A 12500-nucleotide genomic window follows, 5' to 3' on the forward strand; every position below is an offset into this window, starting at 1 on the left:
AACAAACAAACAAACAAACAAAAAAACAGTATCTTTGTGCTTCAAGTTGGGTTTAAGGGAGGGATAAAAACAACAAAGCTTAACTTGCCTTTGGCTTGATAAACAATTTGGATGTAAACAAAACTACTGAATCTGTCCTTTGACAGAGAAGCAACAACCAGTAATAGAAACAATCTGACTGTTCTCATTTTGACTCTGGACAAACATTTCACATGAATAAAATTAAGCAAATAAAAGAAAAGATATTAAGAAATGGAAAAGGAAACACTGAGAGAGAGAAAGAGAGAAAGTGAATGATGAGCAACTGAATTGCACCTGGATTCAAAAAGCAAGGTAAAATGAGCCTCCTGATTTAGAATCAGACTTCCACGCATGCCTTCATTCATTCTTTAAAAGGAGCTTGTAGCGAGAGTGCCCTGACCCAGAAATAGCACTGCTGCACTAAAATTCTCTGCTAATGTGGCCGCGGGGGACTGTCTCTACCCCCTAGGAGACAAACTCGAAAACAAGCAAAGCAGAACAACTGAAGGAAATTGGACAAAAGTAGAAAAGCCTGAAACAGCAGTGGGAAGAGGAGGATGAATAGATTTACTGGAAGGAACTGACAAACTTGATCCTTTGAGAGAGAGTGTGGAATCTGTTGACATGGCAACATGAAGGTTTCAGAGGTAGGATGGGAGCCCATGTTAAGTGATCTGAGGAATAAGGGGGGGGGGGGGGGGGGGGGGGGGGGGGTCGAGTTTTGGACAGGCTGGTGGTCCTTCAAGTGTAATGTTAACAGATTCCATTAGCAGGTCAATCAGAAGCAGCTTAAGTCATGCTGAATTATTAACACAAACACACACACACACACACACACACACACACACACACACACTCACAAACACACACACACACACACACACACACACACACATACACTCCATCTGTGGAAGCAGTGGAGTGTTGGCTTACAATCAGTTGGCATGGGCAATCAGACAAAGTAGCCAATATGCTCACTAATGGCCTGTCAAATAGATCTGCTCATTCCTCTTTCAACAATCTCCCAGTTTCCTCTTCCATGGTTTCTTTCACCAGCTCCTCTCTGTAGCCATTCCCTTTTCGAACTACAGTTCCCAGAAGCACCACAGAATGGGAATCCCAGCTGCTGCAGAGACCAGTCAATGTGCTGCTCCTCCCATCATCTTAGTAATCATGTTGTGCACTGACATTCTCTTTCCAGCATTCCTTCTTTGCCACTCCATTCATCTTTCTTTGTCATCCTTTTTTGTTACATCTGTTTATTTCTCTCTCTCTCTGTCTCTCTCTCTCTCTCTCTCTCTCTCTCTCTCTCTCCATCTCTCTCTCTCTTTGGGTGTGTGTTTGTATGCGTATGTGTGTTGTGCGTTTTCTCATTTCAGAACGAGACTCAAGAGACTTTATGGCTGTTCTGGAGGTCACATGCAGAATGAGTGCTGTCCATTTATGTCAACCTTTTCAGGAAAAGTAAATGCATCGAACAATAAAGAAATATTTCCTCTCTCTGGAACCATTCCAGTGTCAAATTCAGCTACAGCAAACAAATATGAAATGTCTAGCTTCCCAGTTAACCTTGGGTGAGTGGATAGTTCTGTTGTACTATGCAATAATAATGTGATACATGTTGAATTTGTCCATGAGAATTGTTCTTATGGAATGTTCTGAGGATCAAGGCTGCATATCCACCTGCTGGTTCACTCAGGATGCTCTAATGAATGCCACTTCAAGTTTTTTTTTTTTTTTTTAATCTCCACCAATCAATTCAGGAATTTGTTTTATTTTCCCAATGAAAACATACTTACCTGAGGGGGAGAACGTTTGGGTGGATGGAGTTACACATTTTAAGGAGTAGATATATGTATGACTTTTCATACAAAGCCCAATGCAAAAAATTAAAAAAACCTCAAACAACAACAACCAACCAAACAAACAAACAAACAAACAAAATAAAGGTGCCTGACAGCATCTCTCTTTCCTACAGTCACTGTCGGCTGCGAGTCATTGTCATATTCATATACATTTTCAATGCACGCCTTTCCTCTTCTCCGTACGTCTTTCTCTTCTTCCCTCCTCAGCTGCCTCCCATATCCGGCTCCGGCTTCTGGCTCACTTGCTCTCTCGTTCCTCGTGTGTGGGCCGGATCTTCATCTCGGTGAATTTGAGCGAGTACTGCCAGCCAGTCCAGGAGGACCACTCGATGCCGTCAGCGTAGGAGGTGTGCTGCCCGCGCAGGTACTGCCCGTTCAGGTTGGACGTGTGGCAGTTACGGTACCACCACGCACCGTGGTAGAAAGAGGCGCAGTTGTTCTCCGAGTGGTCGTTGTCGCGGTCCTTGGTGGTGAACTTCATGCCGTTGTGCTTCAGCAAGGAGTCACCTGTCGGTAGAGTGCATGCACACGCATGCATACGCACAAACGCACACACACACACAGGAAGAGTTAGAAGAATGAGATAAGAAGGAGAGAGAAGTTAATTGTATTATTTATGTCTTGTTTTCATGAGACTGATGGACGTTATGGACACTGATGAAACTCTTCTTGGCCAACCTGTCTGCCCTACCTTGTCACTTAAAGGGAGAGCAGTATCTTATCTCATTCCAGAGTGATTAATGGATGCTGACTTATCAATAATGTAAATGGGAAGGTAAAGATGAGAGGCCACCCCCACACTTCACCTCCACCCTTCAACTCATCTCTTATTATTTTAAAAAGATGGATGAATCATTTTGTTGAAGATTTATCAAAGATTCAGGGCTGACCTTTTTATCTTTTTATACAAGCTTTTGAAATCACCTTCCACTTTTTCTCTCTTTTGTTCTCTCTCTTTCCCTAATTCCCTCACACATAATGAGATGTGCAAAACTGCCCTGCAGGTAATGCAGGTTTGAGCTTAATGATGTCTAGCCTAAAGGAAGCTCCTGACTAACGAGATGCCCCAAACAAGCAGTGAACAGGAATAAGGTGGGAAGGAACTCAGCCACATCTGGCAGCCATCAAGGGAAAGCCTCGACACTGTCTAACGCATCAACGACTAATCACAGCATCTAATACTTAATAAAAACAGGCGATATGAAAAATAGCATAGTCAAAAACATGGTACATTTGAGGTATCTTGTTACAACACAGTCCTCATGTTTCACTGGGGAGCTTTGAGGTGATAACGCAATCTAAGCAACATGTGAAATCTTGCTTTGTAGCATGAACATCCAGCCTGAATTACACGTTTCAGCCCGCGAAAGTGAGAACCACTGCTATTTGAGGGATACAGCAGGCTTCTGATGGTACAAAAGTGTTCCTGCCTGCTCAACAAAAACACAACAGCGAAAGCTGGAGAAAAAAAGAAATGGAACACTGTGTCCCCTGGGAAGGAGGACAGGAGGATGTGTGTGAGAGAGAGAGAGAGAGAGAGAGAGAGAGAGAGAGAGAGAGAAGGGGCTGATTATCAAAGAGTAGGATCGGTGATCACAGCACTGATCTCTTCCGTCGCAAATGGCTCTAGGTCAGCGTGCCTTCTCCGAGAGGCCATACATTTGTCCCGGCTCCTGGCCCAAAGTAGGCGCTTCTCTCCGCCTTCTCTTTGTTAACCCCGCCTCCTGCTTTCTGCTCCGCTGCCTCATTGTCCCTTCCACTGTGCATGTTTGGGTCATTCTCTCCATTTTCCCAGGATTCTATGCACTCTTTGTTGTTTGAGGGAAACCTTTATCCAATAAAAGCTATTATCGCTGATAACTTATCAGCCACATGATATCACTTCAACCGATGCACACTAGCTTCTGCTTCTCCTTCTTTTTTCCAAGGCTAATCCTCATCCCCCTCTCTTTATCTGTTCCTATCCCTCACTCTTACCTCTTTTCTTCCTCCACTCCCAGAAGGCTTCTCTAAATTGGTTCTTTGTCATGACGACAAACAGTTGTTTATGCTCCAGGTCAATGGCAGTAATTAACTGGGAGTCACTTAATCTCTTGGACCGATGTGAGTGTGTTCTGTGGTTTTCGCGCATGTGAGAACCTTGGCATGGCAACGAACATGCGGTCAACAATTTGGGTGCAATCTCCCCGGTGACTCAGCACTTGTGATTCCTTCTCGTTGCTCAGTAAGCGCTCAGTGTAGTGCATAAGCAAGGTAAACCATGAAGAGACACCAGGCCCTGCACTAAACTGAACCGGCCCACAACAAACGTCGACTAAGCTGCATGTCCAGGTGCTCGGAGCATGCACACTCCTTTGTGACTGGGTGAGAAAAGAGCAAGTGGGAGTGGACCAAGTCCACTTGTTGGTGAGCAGAATGGGTGCATCTCTCAGGGTCTGGCTCACTTGATTTTGGCTGCTGTGGACACAAGTCTCTGCAGATGATGGACAGATTTGGAAATTAAAGGAAAGGTCTGTTACTGTGGACCCAGACTAAGATAGTGTTCTTCAAATCCGTATACACAAGACAGAAGTACAGAGGTAGGCAAGGCACGCCACAGTGCATCACAGTTTGAGAGGCGTTTGTATTGGTGTGAGTGTCTTTATACCTGCAGTGCCGGTGTAGTCACCGATGGTCAGTGGATAGCCATCATCCTCGGGATCAACTGAGAACAGCCCGACTCCAAACATGCCGTATTGGGCAAACGCTGTGCTGTTCTCGAAATCTTCTAGATCTATCCTCAATTCGTAGTTAGCCTGGATAGACAGAGCATGGATCTGCTTCAGACCTGGAAAAGGAGGGGGGGGGCGGGACAGAGGAGAGTGAGAGAGTGATTCATAGTCATCAAAGGGCCCACTGAGACATAGAAAAAAGCAAAATGGAAACTGTTTTCAATTTGTCCCATTCCAGGAAAAACGGGCGAGTGGCACAGAACCGTCATAGCCTGAAGAGACGATATGCTGACGTTGCTCGGGGGGGTAACCCTGCTGTAGGATTTCCTCCCCCTTATGAAAGTGGCTTAGGAACAGAAATCACATGGTGCTCAGGACGTCAGCCACAAACAAGGACACGCGGATCCCCATTCTGTGCTCTATTGGGCAGCAGTCTGGATCCAGTGATTTGGCATAAGCCCTCTTTTCTGTGGACCAAACGGATTATACAAAGAGGAGCTGAATGTTCTGACTACAAATGACACTATCTTGAAATGGCTGAGTAAAACCGAATGTTCGTTTTATTCGCTTTACCTAAGATTACCTCTGTGAGCCTTTTCTGCTAATAGCTCATGTAGTTAGAGGAAGTACCAAAGAATGAATATTTGGTGGTGCAAAAGCTTTTATATATATATATATATATATATATATATATATATATATATATATATATATATATACACACATACACATACACACACGACACTGCAGCTATGCTGTTCACAGTCAGATGGTTTTCCACTGTCATTAATTCCACAGTGAAATACTGAAAGCATAGCGTTTCCGATCATCTCCCCGGAAATCGGCGCAGCTGGGAATGAGAGGATGGGCACAGATCTACAATATAGTGCTAACAAAGTAATTTCTCCATTCTCTACACCGTTTTCCATCAAACATGGAATTACACAGCTGAAGGGGGGGAGATTAAGTGTAAACATGTATTCATCTCATTGTAAGCAACACTTAAAAAAAAGCGAACAAAGACGATTTAATATTCACAGCACAAGCAGGCCTGAAAGATTCATAGCTGACTAGGGTGTATTAAATTTGCATGGAAGATTACGATGGCACTGCGGACGTAGCATTCTGTTCACGATTCGATGTACCTGCCATTTTGACTCCAAATAAGCGCAAAATCCAAACCACCTAACAGGAAATGATGTGTCATCCCGCAGAAGGTGCTTGATTTCGTTTTGGGGCGGCCGTCTTGATTTCAAGTGCGTGCGTGTATGTGTGTGTGTGTGTGTGAGTGTATGTGTGTGTGTGTATGTGTGTGTGGTCATACTCAGAGCACCCTCATTGTGAAAAGGGGACAGAAGTTGAGAGGTAATCCAAGGGCAAACGTTTCATGCTATTGTTTTGATGCGACAGTTACCTAAGCGAGGGAGAGGATTAGTTTGGCACCGGCACCCACACTAATAAGGAAATCCCATAAGCAGTGTAATTAAACATGCGAGAAGAGGACATTTGTGTGCACACATATCCACACAGACCTCCTCACTAAACAACTCCTACATCTCATGGCGACCGAGGGGTGCTCGGCGTGGCAGATTGTCATCATAGTGATGCTCATGACCGGGGTTGCTTCTCTACTTTGCCACTGACGGTTATACCACTCATTTGCAGCAGAGACGGCGGACTAAATAAGTTCGCAGCCACTTTCTCACTTGGCAGTGCTTCGCCTTCCACTGTCAGGCTTCTGCTAAAAGTAGCCAAGGCGAGGAGCGATCCTGCACTGCTGTGGGAACTCGGTGCCGCACTGTTTAGTGATGTCTCCACACGTTCATTGGTGAAGACTGATGCCTTTTCAGTGATGGATGCTTTATTATTTAAAGGTGAGAAAGCCTAACTGAAGCCTACTCCACCTATCAGGATTAGAGTTTCTGGGACAAACGTGCTTCTGTAATATCCCGTGGACCACTATGGTTCACAGCTCTTTCTTTTATTTCAAATAATTTTGCATCCCTTGTGTCTAAACAGGCATGCAGTTATGACACAGTGTGTAGAAACTACTATCCTATCAAATCCTATCAAAGTCTGTCCCCACCAGAAATTACAGGGGTAATTAACCCCCCCCCCCCAATTCCTATACAGAACTGCCCCTTGCAGTATATAATTGTAAACATAACTGTATAATTTTAAACAATATAACAATATGCATTGAAAGAATCCATGCTAATTATAGTTGCAAACATTTTTAAGCTTTGAAAAATTGCGCTGCATATGCATCATGGAGGTTTAGTCCACTGCCTACCATCACTGGAACCGCCATGGCCCTCAGTACACGTCTGCGGAGCAAGTGTGTCAGTGGTGGTTACTTCAGAAAACACATTTATATTTCTAACTTGACTGCATTTTGTTTGCTCCATTACCTCACAGGTGAATCTTGTGCAACAACATGGCTGCCACATCGGTACAGGACAGCCGTATCTCCTAGTGCATTTGTGTCTAGGGAGACTTCACAAAATTATCGTTATGAATTTTCTGAATTTGACATATTTTGAAGCTATTTGGTTTATTACAAATGCAATATAATATACCAATACTTTTAGCAGCACCCTGGTGTTGCCCTGAGGAATTGCTTTTTCTGTGTTGTTCCCCCAAACAATGAGATGAAATATCCACCCTTGTTTCCAGCCCCTCAACCATCTATTGTAACATGGTGTCTAAACTTTACTTCATTTGCCAGCACTGAAACCAAGCTGTGGATTGTCCGAGTCATCCTTGGACATCCTCAGTAGGTGCTGAGATAACAAAACTGTGGCTATGCTGAAAGACGTGACAATGAAATGAACTTCTTAGTTATTTACTTTAGGTACTGCTTTTAGGATGGAGTTTGCACATGCATGTGTACAACAGGTTCATGAAAGAGGAACAACACGTCGCACACACGAATGAAAGCACCCATAATGGCGCTATCTATTTTCATCTTCTAAGTAAATCTAGATACCATTTGTGCATAATAAAAATAGAGAAGGGAGAGAAGACCCAGAGCTCCCAGTCGGAATTTCCACAGCTTAAGTTCTGACTTAATTAAGGCCCTTGAGAATTCCCTCAGGATCGTTTGGAATAATTAAATGTAGAGAAATATATCTCTCTCTTTCTGTCTCTCTAATTCTGAGAAAGGACCGGCCAAATGAAACACTACGTGTGAGATTTAAAAGCTCAGGTGTGCCCCAATTTTAATTAAGCATTATTGTTGAGCATTACTGAGTCTTTAAAAGTGAGGACTAAGCAGCATTTTGCTTCAAATTATCATACTGATTGCCCACTTAGATGGTATGAAGGCAACATACTTGTTTGTGTGTGTGGAGGGGGAGGTGTATGTAGGCGTGCGAAGTGGTCCATTCAGAGAAAATTCTCCTTGATGATTTTTAAGTGAAACATAGAGACAAAAATGAAGGAAAACAACTTTTAAAAAGCTTTCATTATCTGAAGGCTTCCTGGCAGTAAAGCAGTAGTGATGACAGCTTCGAGATCTGCACGGCTGTGCCTTATTGCATTAGACACCAGACACCTAATGAATGTGCCCACACATATTAAGAACATTCATGGTTTCTGCAGTATTTGAGGCTACTCTGTGATTTTATTGTGGCTTGATTTACGACACTTTTATGGGACACAGACAAGCCTCTTACTCCTTACCGAGGCAACACAGGAAGGCCATTGGATTTAGTTGCTAGAATAGTGAATGTAAGCATGACGGCTGCCATAGTCAAAGTCAAATTAAATTTTTATTGTCATTCCTCCTCACCCTAGACATGATGACTGAGGAATGAGATACAGAATCTCTAGGAGACGACTGGTGCTTCTAGTGTCCCTATATTTCATCAGTGGAGTGGCTATTAGTCCTTCAGGCTGGTCTTCATAAATGCATGCATGAGTTGCATATGTTCAGCTGTGTCCTTTGGCTTCGGAGCAAATGAATTGTGTCTGGCACCACCATAGTTATTCTAAAATGGCTATGATACCTATCATCTAGAACATTATAATAGACATGACGTACTATCAAAAACAGATCACTTCCTATGTGAGGTATTTAAAGGAAAATGTTTGTATGCATAAAAAGAAAAAAAAAAGATTCATTACTGGTGATAAATTTAGAATAAACATTTAGGCACATTCAAGATTCACTTAAAAAGATAAAATAAGGAAAAGTGTGATAGCCTAGTTCTTGCTGTCATGTCCAGTCTAAAGGAACAGAGTAGCCTCTAACAGTCAGGTGTTCCTAAACCCCTGAGAAGATTAGTGTGGTATTATAGACTAGATCAGGAACCAAGTTCTGCATAATTGTAGGCCTCAGTATCATTTTCTGGTTATGTACGCACAATAATCTCAACAAGGCAAATAACCATGTTAGGGTGATAATTTAATGAAATTGTTTACATGTGGTTAAACTGATGCACTACCTTCAACAGGCACACACATACACAAGCACACACAGGAGGTGATACTCGCCAGGTTATTCTGTGGATGCAGCTGCTCTGTTGAAACAGCTGTTGCCACATCAGACGGACATGACACAAACTGGCTCATTGAACAAAACACTGAAAGAGGAAGTACACTGAAAGACAGGTGAGAGGTCTGTTGAATTTTATGATTTTAGAATTAGGTTATGCTGATTTCAAATTCAAATAAAGGTGTTTACCCAACAGGTGCAATAAACAGAGCACTGTACTCTGATTATTATAAACACACTAAAAATCAGTCAGCTTGCTACAATTAGTTTAAATTAAGATTGTATGCAACATTCATCTGTTTTTAGAAAGCACATGAATGATCCAATCCCTTTAAAGCATTCTTTGCTGTGTGTTTAGTTTTCATTTCGAGTTGGTTTGTAAAGTGATGCATCAGATTTCTCCCGGGTCACATCTGCTGTTATTTCATAAAGCCCTCCGCCAGCTGCAGCCATCGTAAACCTCTTGGCTCACCTCGGGCTTCCAACCCTGTTCCAGGTTGTGTAAAATTGCCTCGGCGAAACTCTCAGCTCCAGCTGTCCGCACAGACAGCCACCCAAGCGTGGCACTGGACGATGCTGCCATTGCCCACGCTTCCTCGGACAGGCAGAGGCATTAATCACCCACCGCCAGCCCAGCAGGGGAGGGGCAACAGAAGGCCATGAAGGGTAGGAGCAGAGGATGCTCACACGACCATATATGATTCACTGCAGAAATGGCTGAGGTCAAAGAGCAAATGCTCAAACAACCATCAGAAAAAGGGGCAGCTTGACTGAGAAAGGGATGAATTATATTGCCAAATGTTGTCATTATGAAAGGAATTACAATTACAAATGCCCTCACTTGTAAATGAACTGAACCTGTATGCTTAAACTGTGGGTTTCACTTGTTCCTCATATACTTTTCATTTTAGTTTTAATACATTTAAATGTTACAGAAATGTTTACAGTAGAAGAACAGCTAAAGAATAAACTGGGTGTTGTCAAACACAATATTCATTATTACTAAGTGATGTTGATATAAGTTTGATTTTACGTCCTGTCCATAGTGTGTGGGAGATTATATATGGAAATGGAAATCAAAGTTGTTATTTTTTATTCCAAAGAGTGAAGCCTGTCATGCAGAACTGGGTAGATCATGACAGGATGGACTCTGACATAATTTACTCTCTAGCAAGCTTCCCAGTCACTCCAACAAATTAGCCATTTTATGACATTTCTTCCCCCCTTGATGGTGGATGGTTATCACTGACATAAGAAAGAATACAGTACACACTGTACATCGGAGAGGTCATGGCTGGAGAGATCGTATGGATAGACCTGCACAGAGTGCAGAAAGTTAGTGAGATTTGAGAATTGGTGAGAGATGAAAATTACACTTGCTGACACACACTGTGCCCAAAGCTATAAGAGGGGAGTTAAAGTTTTAGGTTGCATTTATTAACCTGCATACACTACTAAACTATGTCGAGTCAAAAAAAATCACACATTTGATATATTCCAACTGGCCTGAAACCAGATTGGCTGACAAAAAATAGTCCCTGTGCCTCACCCACTTCTCAGTTTTCTGTGCCAAATGTTTTCGACTCCAGATTCTCTAAAACCTTTAGACTGGGCTCAGCTGGCTCAGACTCAGCCAAAAGAGGAGTCACTATAACTATAACTGGAGTATAATTCATGTAGACATAACCCAAGGTTTACCGGATTCTATCTGCTGTATCTCAGTTTAGCCAGCAGCCTGACCTAGGCAATGTGTGGGCTGGATGATGCTTCCTCCACTTCCTGAGTATGAAATAGATAGTGAAAACATGTGTGCCTTTGATCATCTGGGTTACCTCTATTTAGCATGCGAGGAACCTCACGGATACAATGATGTCAAATCTGAAGTATAGTAAAACAAAAGCCACACACCCACATGGATCTCATGGATCTACATGGATCTACATGGTCTCAGCAAGGAGGATGTTTGATAAGGTCTTCTAGATAAGGTCTTCTAGAGTGAAAGCTTCTGAATTCTTAACCCATGTTTATATATCAGTTCAACGCTTCATTTAGTAATTGCACAAACTTGGACATTGTGGAGACATCTGTGAAGACAACCGAAATGTGTGTTGATGTTGAGTCTCCTGAGTTGTAGGCCATTATATTACATGTGAAACTTGTCTCTGCCCCAAAGCCTTCCTCAACACCAAAATCTAAACTGCTGAGTTGTGTATTATTTCCTGCTGAAATATACCTTTTCTTTGTCTGGAGGCATATATAATCTCACTTTGTATTCATGGTCAAGGCCCTGTGCTACTAGAGACTGGTGGTGGAGTAAATTTTATGGGCCTCAAATGTCTCCTTAACTCAAAGTAGTTTTTGGCATAAACTCACACGTCATCCGTGAATACATTTGCAAACCTACACATAGTAGTTACATTCTATAAGTTTTCATTTTTTAAATGACAAGCGCAGTAATATAAAAATTTTACTCATACCTGTACACATGAAATGTCATATTATTGTGATATAATTTAAATCTAATCTGTTCTGGGTCTGATGTCCTGACTTTATTTGAAAGATTTTTGTTTTCTAGCATTATTTTGGGAATGATCAAAACTGGAAAAAAAAAATAGAACAAGTTTGAATATTGCAATTGCAAGGTCTGATACTGGAATCATGGGAGAAATCTGAGGAGTATGTAAACCCGCGAATGCACTCCTGCAAGAGACACACACCTGTATGCCCCCTGCACACCTCTAAATCATTAGCCCTGTTGGTTTTATAAACTTAGTCCCACCCCCTCACCTTCACCCTCTGCATAAAAATCTACGTAAATGCGCTACACGATTGAATAAATGTCCAGCAGTGATGGTAAAGGCAGACGTGCAGATCCTTGTGTGGCCGTGTGTAGCGCCACACGCCGAGCGCGCCTGGGACAGGCCTCACTCGCTGTGTGACATATTCCGGCAGTTAGCCGACTACAAACTGTGTTCCCCGCAAACCATAAGTCATTTTTTTTATTATTCTGTTAGTCCAAGCAGGCACACAAAATGGAGCCATTCACCACTGTCCATGCTGAGGGACGAAGGCACAACACAAATTTACATTTACGGCGTTTAGCAGACACACACAAATGGACACACACACTGAGGGTTATGCGCAGACACACACGCACACACACACACACACACACACACACACACACCCACACGCACACTAAGGCACATGTTGAGGGATGAAGGCACAACACAAATGGACATGCACACATGCTGAGATACTCGCACACACACAGACATGCACACACGCTGAGAGACTCACACACACAGACATGCACATGCTGAGGGATATACACAGTCACACACAGACATGCACACACACTGAGGGACACACATAGTCACACACAGACATGCACACACGCTGAGG

The 12500-nt window shown here is 42.8% G+C and overlaps 1 protein-coding gene across 2 annotated transcripts in view; it reads right to left on the reverse strand.

Annotated features, from left to right (window-relative positions):
* Positions 1-735: 735 nt before the first annotated feature.
* Positions 736-12500, reverse strand: part of LOC113573690 (fibrinogen C domain containing 1) — a 79414-nt gene continuing 67649 nt past the window's right edge. For both annotated transcript variants that reach the window (XM_027004107.2, XM_027004106.2), the window contains 2 exons: positions 4534-4713; positions 736-2393 (listed from right to left, as the gene is read on the reverse strand). In XM_027004107.2, coding sequence (XP_026859908.1) covers positions 2125-2393; positions 4534-4713 — 449 coding nt within the window. In that variant the 3' untranslated portion in view covers positions 736-2124. The remainder of the gene's footprint in view (positions 2394-4533; positions 4714-12500) is intronic.

This window comes from Electrophorus electricus, chromosome 6 (genome assembly GCF_013358815.1).
Source record: "Electrophorus electricus isolate fEleEle1 chromosome 6, fEleEle1.pri, whole genome shotgun sequence".
NCBI classification, from domain to species: domain Eukaryota; kingdom Metazoa; phylum Chordata; class Actinopteri; order Gymnotiformes; family Gymnotidae; genus Electrophorus; species Electrophorus electricus.